This window comes from Cynoglossus semilaevis, chromosome 7 (assembly GCF_000523025.1).
Source record: "Cynoglossus semilaevis isolate Cse_v1.0 chromosome 7, Cse_v1.0, whole genome shotgun sequence".
In the NCBI taxonomy this organism is placed as follows: Eukaryota; Metazoa; Chordata; class Actinopteri; order Pleuronectiformes; family Cynoglossidae; genus Cynoglossus; species Cynoglossus semilaevis.
In genome coordinates this window covers 7,209,347-7,226,067 of record NC_024313.1, presented here as the reverse complement: position 1 = coordinate 7,226,067, position 16,721 = coordinate 7,209,347, and the positions used below count along the sequence as shown (strand labels likewise).

The following is a 16,721-nucleotide window of genomic DNA, read 5'->3' as shown; positions in this document are numbered from 1 at the left end:
TGGTCAAAGTGAGTGTTTTGCAGACTGCTTTAAAGATGTATAGCGTGATCCCATGAAGGTAATGTTTAATTACACTTCCAAGGTGTTTTTTCACCTGAAAAGCTTGATTACATTTTTTTTAGTTCAAAGGACAATAAAAGCTTACTGGGTGATATCTTTACGGACATTGATGAAAGCTTCAAAGTACATAACTAGAACAAGGACCTTTAATTTGTGCATTTTCTTCGCAATATCTTCTGGATTGTAGCATCACCCTCCTTAAAACTGCAAGTTATTTGCACAAACCTTTAGGAAGAGATAAAGTAATTTATTGCAAGAAATTGTTAAATGAATTTAAGTTAAATTTAATTCAGGGTAATATTTTGCAAGAGAATTCTAGAAAGACTCATCTCAGTGTGTATCCAGTGAATACTTCCTTTAATCCCTCCAATAACATTAGAGAGCCAGCCCGCGGCCTTGATTGACATCACAGTGAGCCAATCAGTGGCCACCGCAAAGCTTCTGGGAGGAAGATTCCAGACGGTTCTGTATGCAGAGTTCTCTCTATATATATCGAAGGCACTAACAGTATTTAAAGACAGTTTCTTCTGCAAGCGGCTGAGGTTAGTCAAACCATCAACAGGAGCTTTTGAAACTACGTTGAAGACGGAGAAAAATTGAGGTGATGAGACAATTGTCATTTTTATTTGTTTTGCACAATTGGATATTGTTATTATATTCTTAAACATTTGTGTGCGTGCAGTTAATACATGGGGTAACCGAAGAGACTATCAAAAGGTTGTAGGATTGCGATACTCGTAACAAGGCTAATTCAAATTTTGACGTGTACATTGGGTTTCAAATTATATATGCAATAATTGTTTTCGAAAGAAAGTATTCAAGGGGTTCACACCCAGTTTAATAACAGCGCTAAGAAACCGGTTTCCCCGACGAACTAAGGACAGTCAAAATGTTGTGAATTCACGTAGCATCGTCTTTGCAGCTGTTCTGTACTCGATCTAGTCAGTAACCACATGGATCGGGTGTGCTGCACTTGTCAAGAAGTCATGATGATCACGCCTTTACCCCAACAAGTCCAAATTACTTTTTGCAGAATCGTCATGTATGAAGATGCATGCCTGTATTATTTTCTATGCCAGTATGTGCATGGTTACCTGGTAATATTGTGTACGTTCATTGGACTGTAGCAGTTTCTCTCGGACGGTGGTACTTTAAATAACTATGGAAACCGCAGTACTAGAACGGCATTTATGCTTCCTTTGGTACTTTCTAGAAACATGCAATTACCTAGGACACCGACAGGTGGCATCATTTACTCCCTGTGCAATAATTCTAACCATGTGCTCCTCCAATCAAGCACACATCCACGTCATAACCTGACGATATCATAAAGATGAAAACAACAGTTACGAACCAAACATGAATTTAGTCAACACTGATGTCTTCTTATATATATGAACTGGAATAACACAGAGTTTGGATACAGGTTTAAGCAGGTGTCCCTTTGACAAGAGATGGATTATAGAGAGAACAGCTTGTCACACCATCTGCCACTTCAAGCAAAACGTGCTCACCTACTTAACAATCATTGATGCAACTCAATGCTATTAAAAGTAGGTGCAGATGCACATGGTTACTTTGCAGACAGTAGGTGATTATCTAAAGCTAGTATTCAGTGGCTATGGAATGTTGAATGCCTACCACCATAATGACTCATGGTGGTGCAAATGATGCAGGATTAGTACTGAAAAATTAATTTGATACATTTGTAAATGTATGGCTGATAACTATTAATTTGTCTTTGTTCAGATGCCTGAGCCACAAGATCAACAAATGGAGGAAGAGGCAGAGACCTTTGCATTCCAGGCTGAGATTGCTCAGCTAACGTGTACATTGGGTTTCAAATTATATATGCAATAATTGTTTTCGAAAGAAAGTATTCAAGGGGTTCACACCCAGTTTAATAACAGCGCTAAGAAACCGGTTTCCCCGACGAACTAAGGACAGTCAAAATGTTGTGAATTCACGTAGCATCGTCTTTGCAGCTGTTCTGTACTCGATCTAGTCAGTAACCACATGGATCGGGTGTGCTGCACTTGTCAAGAAGTCATGATGATCACGCCTTTACCCCAACAAGTCCAAATTACTTTTTGCAGAATCGTCATGTATGAAGATGCATGCCTGTATTATTTTCTATGCCAGTATGTGCATGGTTACCTGGTAATATTGTGTACGTTCATTGGACTGTAGCAGTTTCTCTCGGACGGTGGTACTTTAAATAACTATGGAAACCGCAGTACTAGAACGGCATGTATGCTTCCTTTGGTACTTTCTAGAAACATGCAATTACCTAGGACACCGACAGGTGGCATCATTTACTCCCTGTGCAATAATTCTAACCATGTGCTCCTCCAATCAAGCACACATCCACGTCATAACCTGACGATATCATAAAGATGAAAACAACAGTTACGAACCAAACATGAATTTAGTCAACACTGATGTCTTCTTATATATATGAACTGGAATAACACAGAGTTTGGATACAGGTTTAAGCAGGTGTCCCTTTGACAAGAGATGGATTATAGAGAGAACAGCTTGTCACACCATCTGCCACTTCAAGCAAAACGTGCTCACCTACTTAACAATCATTGATGCAACTCAATGCTATTAAAAGTAGGTGCAGATGCACATGGTTACTTTGCAGACAGTAGGTGATTATCTAAAGCTAGTATTCAGTGGCTATGGAATGTTGAATGCCTACCACCATAATGACTCATGGTGGTGCAAATGATGCAGGATTAGTACTGAAAAATTAATTTGATACATTTGTAAATGTATGGCTGATAACTATTAATTTGTCTTTGTTCAGATGCCTGAGCCACAAGATCAACAAATGGAGGAAGAGGCAGAGACCTTTGCATTCCAGGCTGAGATTGCTCAGCTAATGTCCCTGATCATCAACACTTTCTATTCCAATAAAGAGATTTTTCTTCGAGAGCTTATCTCTAACTCCTCTGATGTAAGTTTTTTTTTAAAACAGAATGATTGCATGTGGTGTAAAACCTTTTAATTTGTCTCATTTGAACATAATTAAAGTACATTTCCACCACAACAGATCTGCAGTATATTAAAAACCAACAAAGAGAATAAATAAACATGTATTTATTTAAATTCATTTTTGTTTTGTTTTTTTACTCTCTCCAGGCCCTGGACAAAATTCGCTATGAAAGTCTTACTGAACCTACCAAATTGGACTCTGGCAAGGATCTGAAAATAGAACTAATTCCAAATAAGGAGGAACGCACCTTGACACTGATTGACACCGGTATCGGCATGACCAAGGCTGACCTGATTAATAATCTGGGAACAATTGCCAAATCTGGAACCAAGGCTTTCATGGAGGCTCTTCAGGCTGGAGCTGACATTTCCATGATTGGTCAGTTCGGTGTGGGTTTCTACTCTGCCTACTTGGTGGCTGAGAAAGTAACTGTCATCACTAAACATAACGATGATGAGCAGTATGCCTGGGAGTCTTCTGCTGGTGGCTCATTCACCGTCAAAGTAGATAACTGTAAGTAGCTCATTTGCATTGAATAGCAAGAAAATCAAATGTGTCATGATTTGTGTCTCACATTAACTTTTGTTTTTTTTTTTTTCTGTGCAGCTGAGCCAATGGGTCGCGGCACTAAGGTGATCCTGCACCTTAAAGAAGACCAGACAGAATACCTGGAGGAGCGAAGAATCAAAGAGATTGTGAAAAAGCACTCACAGTTTATTGGCTACCCAATTACACTCTTTGTAAGTATTCATTTAAAGAAGTCTAAATGAACTGCAGTATGATTCTAGTATTTGACAAGTAATCTGCATGTAACTTACAATTCTAGTTAATATTTTCCTTATTGAATGTGAACATCTAATAAGATATAGGAGTCAGTATTTAGATATTTCAGTGTACTTTCTTATAGGTTGAAAAAGAGCGGGACAAGGAAGTGAGTGACGATGAGGCAGAGGAAGAGGAGAAAGTAAAAGAAAAGGATGAAGAAGAGGATAAAGACGAGGACAAGCCTGAGATTGAGGACATTGGTTCAGATGAGGAGCACGACCATGACAAGTGTTCTGACAAAAAGAAGAAGAAGATAAAGGAGAAGTACATTGACCAGGAGGAGCTGAATAAAACAAAGCCCCTGTGGACCCGTAACCCAGATGATATCACAAACGAGGAGTATGGAGAGTTCTACAAGAGTTTGACCAACGACTGGGAGGATCACCTGGCAGTCAAGGTAGTGTTGATAATGATCTCTATTAATGTTTAATTTGTCATACAGGTTGCTTTATAAATGTATAAATTTTACTCTGTCCTTGCTCTTACACAGCACTTTTCAGTAGAAGGTCAGCTGGAATTCCGTGCCCTGCTCTTTGTGCCCCGCCGAGCTCCGTTTGATCTCTTTGAGAACAAGAAGAAAAAGAACAACATTAAGCTGTATGTGCGCAGAGTCTTCATCATGGACAACTGTGATGAGCTTATCCCTGAGTACCTCAGTGAGTAGCTGTTCAAGTCTGTATATTTTATTTTATTTTTTAAATATTTTGTTTACCAGATTTATTTTTTATTTATTTAATAGATTTCATCAAGGGAGTGGTGGACTCTGAGGATCTGCCTCTAAACATCTCCAGAGAAATGCTACAGCAGAGCAAGATCCTGAAGGTCATCCGCAAGAACCTGGTCAAGAAATGTCTGGAGCTTTTCACTGAGCTTGCAGAGGATAAGGAAAACTACAAGAAGTGCTATGAGCAGTTCTCCAAAAATATCAAGGTCAGTGTCCTCTCTTTTCCCACTGAAAAAGCATAACTTTTGTTGTTAATTCAAATTGCCAATGTGACAACCGAGAAGTCTACATTAATTGGAGTAGAACGTAGAAGTTTATTAAATTGCTAGGTAAAAATAAAACAATTTCTCATAGTATTATACTATTTTTCATGTTTTCTTTCTATAGCTTGGTATCCATGAGGATTCACAGAACAGGAAGAAACTCTCAGAGCTGTTGCGTTACTATACTTCAGCCTCTGGAGATGAGATGGTTTCCCTGAAGGACTATGTTACAAGAATGAAAGACAGTCAGAAACACATTTATTACATCACAGGTGAGGGTGCTATTCATTTAAATGTCATTAAAAGGAAGAAAACAGCAGCTTTGAAATCATATGACCTGTTACCTTTATAAACATTTGCATTCTTGTTTATCAGGTGAGACCAAAGAGCAGGTGGCTAACTCTGCCTTTGTGGAATGTCTTCGCAAAGCCGGTCTGGAGGTGATCTACATGATCGAACCTATTGACGAGTACTGCGTGCAGCAGCTGAAGGAGTTTGAGGGCAAGAACTTGGTTTCAGTGACCAAAGAAGGTCTGGAGCTACCTGAGGATGAGGAAGACAAGAAAAAGCAGGAAGAGAAGAAAACTCAGTTTGAGAACCTGTGCAAGATAATGAAGGATATCTTAGAAAAAAAAGTGGAGAAGGTGAGCTAAATGATGAAACGTTGTGTAGACATCTATAGTCTCACTTTGTGCATGTAACTGATAACAGTTTATTTTAATAATTATTTACAGGTCACTGTCTCCAATCGCCTGGTGTCCTCCCCCTGCTGCATAGTTACCAGCACCTATGGTTGGACAGCAAACATGGAGAGAATCATGAAGGCCCAGGCTCTGAGAGATAACTCTACCATGGGCTACATGGCTGCTAAAAAGCACCTTGAAATCAACCCTGACCATCCCATATTGGAGACCTTGAGGCAGAAGGCAGAGGCTGATAAGAATGACAAATCTGTGAAGGATCTGGTCATCCTTCTTTTTGAGACTGCCCTGCTGTCCTCAGGATTTACCTTGGATGACCCTCAGACCCACTCTAATCGCATCTACAGAATGATCAAACTGGGACTGGGTTGGTGTCTATTACTGACAATAAAATAAATAGTAATAAATATTCTGTGAGATGGGTGATAGTAGACCTGGTTCCACTCATTTCTATCTTTGTCTCTCCAGGCATTGATGAAGATGATCAGTCATCGGAAGATGCTACGTCAGCTCCAACTGAAGAAATGCCTCCTCTTGAAGGTGATGATGATGACGCATCCAGGATGGAGGAGGTGGATTAGAAAGTCTATCTGTGACCTGTAGACATGCTAGTGATCCACAGAATGTCCCGAAACCAACTTTTCTTTGACCAATCTTTTGTATTTCCTCCATTCCATGGTTCCAATCTGTTTGATTCAGAACTTTTTATTTTTTAATTTATTATTGTTATTCTATTTTCTGTCTCTTTTTTATATTTATTGGTTTTCCAATGTTTTGTGTTTAATTATTATTGGATTTAAAAAATGTCCTTCAGTATAACATTGGGACCAACAATAAAGGTTTAACACATTTAAAATTATTTGTGTCATCCTTCAAAAATGTGTATGAAGAGTCAATAAGTGGGCTAATATCCAAAATTTAATTAGAATTAACATATAGATAGGATGTATACATTCACGATTACGATTTACTTTCAAGAGAAAGAAAAGAATCTATTACTTATTATGCATCTTCATTCATAGGAAAAAAAAATTAAATTGTTCTAGTGCCCTGAGAGTTGTCAATGTTTTGTTTGTGAAGTATCCGGGAGGGGAGCAAGGGCGGTTACACTTTCTACTTTCAATTTCTTGATGCCGCCAGCAGAGGGCTCCTAGTCTTCTTTGCACTGTACAGTCTCACACTAAGACACTGGTGTCAGATGACCGACAGCAGCCAATCACAGTGTGGGGACAGAGCACCGCCTTGCAGTTCTCGTGCCCTGAGAGTTGTCAAGGTTTTGGTTGTGGAGTATCCGGGAGGGGAGCAAGGGCGGCTACGCTTAAACAATGCCGAATAAATCTAAAAAAGACAAGGTGAGTTTTGAGTTTTGCATTATTGTTGCATTGGAGAATTGCCCTTATGGTATTTTTTGCATTTACAGTGCCGGCATCGTGAGGGAACGTTAAGCTCATAGCACCGCTGTGTCCCGTCACTTATGCTAGCCGATCAGCAAACACCAGCTAATCGCAACCCCACCAACATGTTAGCAATTGGCACGTTGTGATTTCTGTTTTTAGTCTACATCCTTTTATCAATGCAAGTCATTTAAATGCACATAATTTCCCACATAGCTTCTGTGTGTTCTCGTGTAAATGTAACCCTTTGGAATGCTTTAAAATCCAAATGGCACTGAGAGAGAAACTAACGTCAGCTAGCTCGCAGATTTATCAGGGTCTTCAAAGAGCAGTGGGTAGACTGAGAAGGCAGGCGTGCTATATTTAGTATGGATTTTGCCTCACGGCTTTCACTTGCAGACGTCTCGTTGTTGTTGTCAGCCTACGTTTGAAGCCAAGGTGACGTATGTATCAAAACTTTGTCTTCCAGGAGTCTTCTAAGTCTGCTAAAGTGGGCAAGAGTGGAGGACAGGAGAATGCAGAGCATGAGGTAGGCTTATCAGTCAGCCAATCAAACAATATTAGACACTTCCCGGAGCACAGTGGGTCAGTTCTTTGTCTGACACATGTTCAAATGCCATATTGTATTATTACCGTTAGAGTTGGATCTCATTATCAGCGAGTTAATGAATCATTACACCCAATCTGTGCAATCAGTACATGGCAATCTTTGAGGTAAATCTGGTTCATGGACCATGCTTAAAGAAAATACAATATATACTAAAGTCCATGACCTGGTATTGCGCTTTGTAATAAAACCTTATCTGTCAAGGAAAGGATACAAGGGGAAGTATAATTTAAATGACCAACACTGTCCCCAGCAATACACTACAAGCACCAAGTGAGGAGCTTGTTTTCATGTCAAATTGAATTAATTGAGAATTGCATTGTAGTTGCTGGTGCAGCTTTTGCACATCCTGCTTTATAAAAGACTGGATCTTGTGGCAGTTTTGCAGTGAACAGTTACAACCCTAAACTATAGTACCATTCAAGCAAACACACTGATGTTTGAAATGCTATCAATGGTACCTTTAAAATTATGCACATCTCTGTTCCATGGCTACTGGTGCAACCCCCCAGCATTGTCTTGTGGTGCATCTCAGATTACCCTTTAGCAACGCAAATTTTATTGATTTCCTGCATATAAAATTGAAATGTAGCTTTGCATGATGTAGTTGTGCTGCTAGGAGTGTTTTAAATATAGCTTGCACTGTGTAAAACAACAGTCACTTCCTGATGCTGTCCTAAATCCATCTCACTTTGTCCACGGCAGGATCATGTCATTTTGTTAAAAAACCAATATCACGTAAGGTCTTGTAGGTCGTGCAAATTTAGCGGAGCTTCCTGCACATTAACTTTGTGCAAAGGTGTTTCCTGAATCCTAAACCTTTTGTCACATTAATATTAAGTGCTCATGGTGACAGGCCTGCAAATTTTGCTATCTTGTGCTGAAAAATCAACCAGACTCTTGGTGGATGCTCCTTGTGAGCCTCATCTTAATCCTTCCAAACCTATGTCTCCCATCTTCCCTCTCTTACTCGGCCTGCATCCAAACACTTTTGAGGGTGTTGCATTTTTTTAATTTCTAAATTAGTTTGTGTGTCCTAAATATAGATATACTTGTCAGTGCAAGTAGTTTGACCTTTTGCTAGTCTGATATATGCAGTCACAGTTTTATAAGAACTACATCCTTTTACAGATTAATCCTACAGTAGACAATAAAAATGCAGGCTGCTTAATGCTTTCCTATAATAGTGTTTTATGCTTTGTAATTACAAAGGGGTCACATGGTGTAAAGTTAAGTAAACATTGTCAACGTAGTGTTTTCATCCGTTGCTTAGTTTAGAAAGTAAATGGCTGACAGAGTTTAAAGATATAAATAAAAAATAAAAATAAAATGGAAGAAATACGTGTATTTGAATATAGTTTGGTTTAATGGGATATATGCATACAGATGTATATAAAATGAATGATCTGCCATCAACTAAAATAGTAATGTTTTTCATAGGTAATGTCATGCCTTAATAAACTAAAACTTCAGCATTTGGACAGCCTGATCAGCACGGCCATATTAATTTAGTATCCTCACATGGTTTCAATTGATATTTATGACAATGGTTACATAACCTGGCACTGTCTTGCAGAAGACATGGAGACACAAGATATTTCATTAGACATGTCTGTCTAGCATATGGCAGTCAGGCTCCTTGGCTGGTGGCTACAGGCACACAGTCGTGGTGTAATCCTGCAGAAACGCCTCCTTACAATGTGTTTACCTTCGTTGTCACTGAGGTGCATTGTTTTTTTGTTTTTTCTTCTTCTTTGCTTTCAGCAGAGCTCGAACAGGAAGGCTAGCAATAGTGTTCCCCCTACCACTCAGCTGCTGAAGGGGAAACAAGCTGGTTCCCAGACACCTGTCAAAAAAGACAAGAGACAGAGCTCCTCTCGCTTCAGCCTGAGCAACAACAGAGAGCTGCAGAAATTGCCTGCATTCAAAGGTATTTACCTAAACAACAGTTAATTTGCTTGATGAGTTCATTAGATTATTTATGTACACCTTTCTAATTGTTTGACCTACATGGGAAATGGAAGGACCGCAACTGATATTGTTCAGTAAAACAGGTTCCTTTCGAGATGAGTCAAAGATGATCAAAGATGAGTACCAGCTTCACACAAGCAGACACAGTTATTCACCACGAGGCAATGTTTGAACTTCTTCAACTGTGTCACCCTCAATTTAACACTGAGCAATGTTTGACCTAACGCAATACGTGGAAAGAGAGGATGTGCTCGGCATGGACTTCGTGCTGGATTTAACTCCTGTGTCTATGTTTAGTAATAATCCTGAGATAAATCTCTAATTCTTTGCTCCTAGTTATTCGTGTTCCTGATGACCAAACTCTTCTCCTCCACTAGCAGAGGAAATACTCCATTAGTGCTCATTAGTAAAAGTGTATTGATATTTACATTGATGCTGGGGCCCTTCAGTAGGTATAACAACAAACAGAAAGGCGAAGTCTGTGTTTAGCTCACAGAATGTGGATGCACGAAAGGGCATAACAGTATGTTATAACAATGTTGTAAAAAGAAAATGTTATAGTTGGATACTACTATTTTGTATAGCATCATAGCAAAGTTATAATAGTGATTAATCACGTCAACGTGCTGCACCTAAAACAAAGGCGAGACATTCCTCAAAGAAGATTCACCTCTTGTTATGTACCTAATTAGACCCTCCATTTTGAATCTGTAATTATGGACCAAAATAAAGTCACAGTCTTGAAGCTGCAGTAGCTGTTCTTTTTAAATAGAAGTAATATTTTATTCCTGTAGAATTACATTTATAGGAAACAAGATAAGTTTATTCTTGTACAAACTATGTCTTTATCTTTAACTGGTTAGCCATTACCTCTGTGCTGTGTCAGGCATAGCTTAATTTCTGATAAAGGTTGCTCACCTCACACACTCCGGTGACAAGTTCGATAACATTCTGCAAACCATTATTGTGCAGTGACTTGGCAGATGTTATCTCTCGGCCCTGTCCAGACAGGCTCCTCGCTTGGACTGCTTTTTATGCTGAGCAAATTCCCCACCTCCTGGTGTACATCACATGTCCCTGAGCCTGTCCTGCATGGACACGAGATGCAGAATAAGATTCTTTCCTTGAAATTAGTGTGTGAATTCACACGAGTGTAGCACCAGGGAATATTTTTTGATAAATTTGGCAGTCAGCTCTTTGTTTTGTAAGACTTTCTCTCTTGCTTTTATGTAAGTACTTCAAGTAGAAAAGAGAGCACAAAATCCTTCAGTCTGCAATTCATTTGTTTACATTTTTGCTATTATGAATAGCTGGTAAAAAGCTCAGAAAAAACAAATGTTGTGTTCTCTGTGAAAGTATTAGCTTTCCTGGTAGAACTCTCGTTTTCGTCGCCATCTGCTGGTCATTTTGCAAAGGAAGAATACCGGTACTTGCCTCAAACTACATTATTTATCACATAGGCAAAAACCCCTGAGGAGTCACTGTGATAACTTAGGATTTGAGGATCGTTGCAGAACTTTATGTTTAGAAGCAACCTTGAAATGTCACGTGCTACAGTTCTCACTGAAAGATGTGTAAATATTAGCTGAAGAAGCCTAGTCAGGTTTCAGAGACGGATTTCCTCTGCGACTCCTGCAGGTATTCGAGGAAAAGGTTTTCATAACTCAGGAGAATGACTTCCTGAGTAAACATGACTTATGAAAATACACCAATGAAGACAATCACTGCCTGTGATCGGGTGTTTGAACGTGGCCATCTTGTACCACGTTTGGATTCTCTATGTGCATTGTATTTAGATATGTTTACAGATAAGTTTAAATGATCTGAGTCGGACGTTCACCTTCATCTAATGCAGACTTATGATGCCTCATGAGCTTGTCCTCCTGCTGCTGCCACACACACACAATCACACACTGTTGTGAAAAGCACGAGTCCAGACAAATGTAAGCGCCAGAGGATCATTTGGAGAGCATCTGTAACAAGTGTCTGCATTTACCGTTTATCTTGTCTTCATCTGAACAAAAGACCTTCAGATGGGAGTTTACCCCATGACTGGGGAGTTGTATGGAAAGAAAGAGGCCTTTATGCTGTACGCCCTGATTAGATCCTACAATTGTGACCGTCTCTTACTTTATATATCAGAATCAGACTATTTGTGAGTTTCATCGTACCAGACCTTGCCGTCTGCTTCACCGTTACTCACTGCATATGCACATTCTGTGGTGCTCATGTTGAGACTTCCTGTCTTCCTGTTTCTCTGTCACATACACTTGGTCTCAGGCTGTGCTCCTGGAGAGCCATCTGTCATGCAGAAACACACACTCAGACACATACAAGCTGTTCACACAGGTGCAGGGGGGCGACCGGGTGAGGAGTGTGGGGGGGCTTTCATATGTTACCTGTAGCAGTTTTTTGGAGTTTATTGTTGCTTATTTTGTAGTATGGAGTTTGTAGTCTGGAGTGTATGCAGTGGATAAGAAGTGTCACGTTTCTCTCAGAGGCAGTTGACAGACAGGATGTGGCATTAAATTCTGTTTTATTTATTTCCAAAGTGGAACCTATAGTTTGATTTTAAAACTCCTCACAGATGCAGCTCCTCTTGGAGTCCAGCCCCTTCCTTTCTAGCCCACCAGCCAGTCCCTTCCCTCATGTTTATTTATTCTGAAAGATAGGCCATGTGACCGCAGCCAGCCAACCAGGCAGCTGCAGTGGGGGATGACATCACTAACTAGCTGGTTCCCTCCAGCAGCAGGGGAGCTTCATTTTCTGCTCTGGCGTTCGTGTTAAAATGGAGGCTGGCTCCTCGTCTTAGCCTGGGCTGAGCTTCTTCCCCCCTTTATCCTGTCTCTGCTCACTGATGTCGGCATGTTCTGGGGCTGACAGTGACATGGTTCTGGATGCACCGGGCACCAATGGGCCTTTTCAGCCTGTTGCCCTCATGCATTTTAGAGGTGAGGATAAGAATTGTGTGCTGCTGTGTTTCTGTGGTATAAGTGAGCAATGAGCAATGTTTTTCTGTTTACACAGTAGAAGAAAAGTTGTTGCAAGAATATTTACTTTTAAAGTAAGTGGCATAAGAGTCTGTGGGGAGGAAAGGAGGGAGATTGTTAGTATGTCAACAAGGAAAAGGTATTTGTGAAGACTTGACTTTAGTATGGATTATCTGAGGGTGGAACGGGGAAAGGGAGTAAGTTCTGTGTCCCCCATGCGCCCCCTAACCCCTGCTAATATCATAGGAAGTGAGGTCAAAGCTTGTTGTGTCTCCAGCATGTCTAAACTAGTCACTCACAACAATTGCACTGGATGGACTGCTGCCTTTAAACGGGTCCCTGTGTAACGAATGCAAAATTATTTACAGTCGATCATTCTTTGGACGTTCAACATTAAATGGTCGCAGACACAGTTCTACACATTAGAGTGCACAGTGACATTTTTGTGTCTGCATTCATTTCAAACAGAGGAAATATATGAGGAAAAAAGTGAGCTAAAATATTTTTTAAAAAAGCATTATTTATTAATTATGTATGTACAGTCTGTGCAGTATACAGTTGGCATTTGGTTATGCAAAACCTAAGGTGAAGTAGTCAAAGTCCTAAAGCTGGGCCCAGTGTGCTTGTTTGCATGACCTACATCTGAACAGACCCAAAGGTTTAAAAGTTCAGGCCATTTTATTATTTTGCAATTAAGTAAATGATGCATCTTGCAGTGTAACCTTTGTCGTCTTTTGAACCATTTGAGCTCACCCAGGGCGTACTGTGTGCAGCGTGAAGCCTTCAGATGAGTAAAAGTTATTTGCCCATTCATGCAGGGTGGTGAATGTGTGAAGTCTGCAGATGCACAGCCTGCCTGTTAATATTTTAGAGCCTTTCAGAAACCTTAGTGCTGTTGTGTAACATGAGCCTCTTGACCTCTCTGCTCCTATGGACCGATCTCAGCTGGACCCATTTTTTTTTTCAGATTCTTTTAGGTTGGATACAGTTGGAGCTAAGTCTGAAGATGTACTAGATTTAGGTTAGTTGATTTGTTAAACCCTCATATTGCATTGATCTGCAATTACATTTGCTAAATGAAGAAACTGCTGGGAATTGGCAAATTGAGAAAAGAAAAGTCACTGTAATAATTAAGCCTTTTTTTGTTGCAAATTTAAATACAGTTGTCGGGAATCAAAGAAAAGCCACTGTGTTAATAGCTGACGTGCACATTGGAATCAGTTTACACAGATATTAACCTACACTTTTATCATGTATATGTTTGTCCTATTTAGAAAGGCATTTTAAACCATTTTAAAACCACTGGGTATGGTTTTAAAGATTCATTTAAAAATAGTCTTTGAGAAACTGTTTGTCTGCAGTTATGTTTAATGATCTAGTCTTAATTGCAGTCATGTGATTGAAAAGGTGTGTAGCGCTTGCTCCGATAAAGCAGGATTATTCCCATAAAGTTGACTTTTGGCTTTTTTTAATGTAATTTTCAATTGATAAATAATGTTTTTGATTTTTGTGCATGTAGTTTGACTCAATGGAATGATATTCTGAAATGAAAAAAAAGCAAATGCCGTTCCTGACTCAATTACTGACACATTAAAGGCATCTCCGTTCAGTAATGATTAATTATATATTGACTAACTGTTTCTACTGTTTTGAGCCATGTTTTCTGTGCTGCTGTCATGTCCTCTGGCAACAGCAAATGAGCAGCATATGATCCCAGAGCAACAGCAGCCTGTCTGCATCTGTGGTCACTCACAGGTCCAAAGTCCTGTCTGTATCCTTGGTCACCCTGGTGACGCACTTTACATGCACTAATTGTTTATAGAAGAGATGAGAACAATAAATCACAGGTTGTGACAAATAAAACACAGGTCGGTTACAAAGGTGTACATCAAGGCTAGTTTTTTTCTATTCTTGTCTCTAAAACAGTTATTTTTTTAATGTATTTCTGCATTTTTAACCATTGATGTTTGATGGTCAGGGGGTTAATATTGACTTAAAACCGTTCAAACTTGCCATTAAGTCATCAAGTCTTTGTGAGATCTATTCAGCTGATTGCAGTTTGTGTTCATAAACATGGGCTTCTCATTATTTGTTCCTCACATTGATTCATTTAATGCAACACTTTTGTGGCACTGATGATTCATTGAGGCTGGCTAAGAGCTGATGCTGGAACATTGAGCAGCAGGGACATAAACAAAATGATTTTTAAACCGTAGGTAAACGCCTACACACTGACAGGTTTGGCTTTTTCTCACTCAAGGCCCACTTAGAGCTTAAAGGCAGCGTTGACGCCGGTTAATTATGAATTCTTGGAGTCTTTACAGGTCAATCCATGAATTCAGAGAAAAGTGATTTGTTACAGATTAAAAAGAAATTTTCAGCTGCAGTATGTCTAAAGACATTATCTTTACTTATAAAATGTGTCTTAAGTTTTCTTTAGATGTGAAGAAAAGTCAAGTTTGTAGTAAAAAAGTGACTATTATGAGGGTAGAAAGAACAATGAAGTCAGATATAAATTCTAACCGATTTTAAATAAAATAAATAAAAAAAACATACAGGACATCTCTTCACACCCAACACTTTATTCAAACTACCTCATTCCCCATGTCTTGCAGATGTCCCCCCCGCGGAGCAGGAGAAGCTCTTCATTCAGAAGTTGCGGCAGTGCTGCGTCCTCTTTGACTTCGTCTCCGACCCACTGAGCGACCTGAAATGGAAGGAGGTGAAGCGGGCGGCGCTGAGCGAGATGGTGGAGTACATCACCCACAACAGGAACGTCATCACCGAACCCATTTACCCAGAGGTGGTTCATGTGGTAAGTATTACGATGAACTACTGTGGTGACATGCTTTTATACCTACAGTATACTTCATTTATTAAATTGAATAAAATAGTTTTACTTTTTTTTTATTTAATTTTTTAGATGCTATACAGAAAAAAACAAATTAAAAATTGTCCAAACATATATGCTCGTCTTAATTGGAAGATTAAATCTAAATGCTATTCTTTTATGAAGCGACTTTTATCATCAGTATTATCCATTACTTATTGATGTGTGGAATTAACCTTGCTGACCTACAGCTTAACCTGAAGATCCATGGACATAAACATGCACTCTTGTATAAACTCCAGATCTGATTCTTTCCGTTCACACATACATTTAATTCTATGTAACCTTATCATTCAGCTCTCCACACACCTATTATCTGTGTCCTGCTGGGCTTGTAGAGCGTCATTGTGTTCGTGGGGCCAGGTTCCCGAGGCACGATGAAAAAAGGCCTTTGATGATAATCAAAGACCTGCGTCAATGCCTCACCGTAAACAGCGGATGATCAACGTGCAAATTTCCCCTTCTGTCCTCATCCAGGATTCATTTGATCAAAGCAGCTGAAAAAGTAACGCTTGCTGTTGAATCAGCATGAAAATATACCCTCCTTCCTCACAGGCCCTTCACTCTGCCCTCTCCAAGATAAGGACAGCTTGAAGGTTACCGTCAGATTTTATCATCAAAGTGTTGCGTCGCCGACTACACACTCCAGTTATAGTCATGAACAGTGTGTTCTGATCTGCTGCCCAAAAGCTTTAAAACAATATTTTTAAAGCCAGTGATGTTGTTATTTTGGAAGAAGAAAGAAGTGGATTCTTCTTTGACAGTGGAATCTGTCAGATTTGAAAACTTGCAGTTCAACGTCGAGTATCTGCTGTTAGAGCTGCTGTCGTTATTCTTTGTTTAGGTTGTGAATCACCTCCCCGTCTGTTTGTTCCCCAGTTTGCTGTGAATATGTTCAGGACGTTGCCGCCGTCATCCAACCCCACAGGAGCCGAGTTTGACCCTGAGGAAGACGAGCCTACGCTAGAGGCTGCCTGGCCGCATTTACAGGTAATGCATCACACACATCAACACGCAAAGACAAACTTTTTTTTTTTTTGAAGGACAATGGTACAGTAACTAAACTTCCTCACCTTCAACAACGAAAGATTCTGCTTCTCTCCCACAGCTCGTGTATGAGTTCTTTCTACGCTTTTTAGAGTCACCAGATTTCCAACCAAACATAGCCAAAAAGTATATCGACCAGAGGTTTGTAATGCAGGTGAGCACCGCTGAACCATTGCACCATTTCTGTTTGTCATTTTTTGTTTTCCTTTGGTTATTTCTGTATAAATAAAAACTTTCTTTGGATCAGC

The 16,721-nt window shown here is 39.7% G+C and overlaps 2 protein-coding genes across 4 annotated transcripts in view; both read left to right on the top strand.

The window, feature by feature from the left end:
- The first annotated feature begins 243 nt into the window (after positions 1-243).
- On the top strand, positions 244-6,430 carry hsp90aa1.2 (heat shock protein 90, alpha (cytosolic), class A member 1, tandem duplicate 2). The gene is made up of 11 exons (XM_008313141.3): positions 244-661; positions 2,873-3,022; positions 3,208-3,574; positions 3,668-3,801; positions 3,969-4,283; positions 4,377-4,542; positions 4,626-4,816; positions 4,998-5,145; positions 5,249-5,517; positions 5,608-5,941; positions 6,043-6,430. The coding sequence occupies exons 2-11, from the start codon at positions 2,873-2,875 to the stop codon at positions 6,153-6,155; spliced, it is 2,187 nt and encodes a 728-aa protein (XP_008311363.1). The 5' UTR covers positions 244-661; the 3' UTR covers positions 6,156-6,430.
- Positions 6,431-6,707: 277 nt separating this feature from the next.
- Positions 6,708-16,721, top strand: part of ppp2r5cb (protein phosphatase 2, regulatory subunit B', gamma b) — a 14,597-nt gene continuing 4,583 nt past the window's right edge. The window contains exons 1-6 of one of the 3 annotated variants that reach the window (XM_008313138.3): positions 6,708-6,926; positions 7,438-7,497; positions 9,340-9,505; positions 15,152-15,351; positions 16,306-16,416; positions 16,535-16,665. In XM_008313138.3, coding sequence (XP_008311360.1) covers positions 6,900-6,926; positions 7,438-7,497; positions 9,340-9,505; positions 15,152-15,351; positions 16,306-16,416; positions 16,535-16,665 — 695 coding nt within the window. In that variant the 5' untranslated portion in view covers positions 6,708-6,899. Of the gene's footprint in view, positions 6,927-7,437; positions 7,498-9,339; positions 9,506-11,982; positions 12,498-15,151; positions 15,352-16,305; positions 16,417-16,534; positions 16,666-16,721 lie in introns of those variants that run through there. The other 2 variants (XM_008313139.3, XM_008313140.2) reach the window with 2 other exon arrangements.

Bases quoted from the DNA above. Each gene is read 5' to 3' on its own strand.
- hsp90aa1.2 (XM_008313141.3), top strand. From the start codon at position 2,873: ATGCCTGAGCCACAAGATCAACAAATGGAGGAAGAGGCAGAGACCTTT. The intron at 3,802-3,968 runs GTAAGTATTCAT...ACTTTCTTATAG, and splicing joins GCTACCCAATTACACTCTTT to GTTGAAAAAGAGCGGGACAA. The intron at 4,284-4,376 runs GTAGTGTTGATA...GCTCTTACACAG, and splicing joins AGGATCACCTGGCAGTCAAG to CACTTTTCAGTAGAAGGTCA.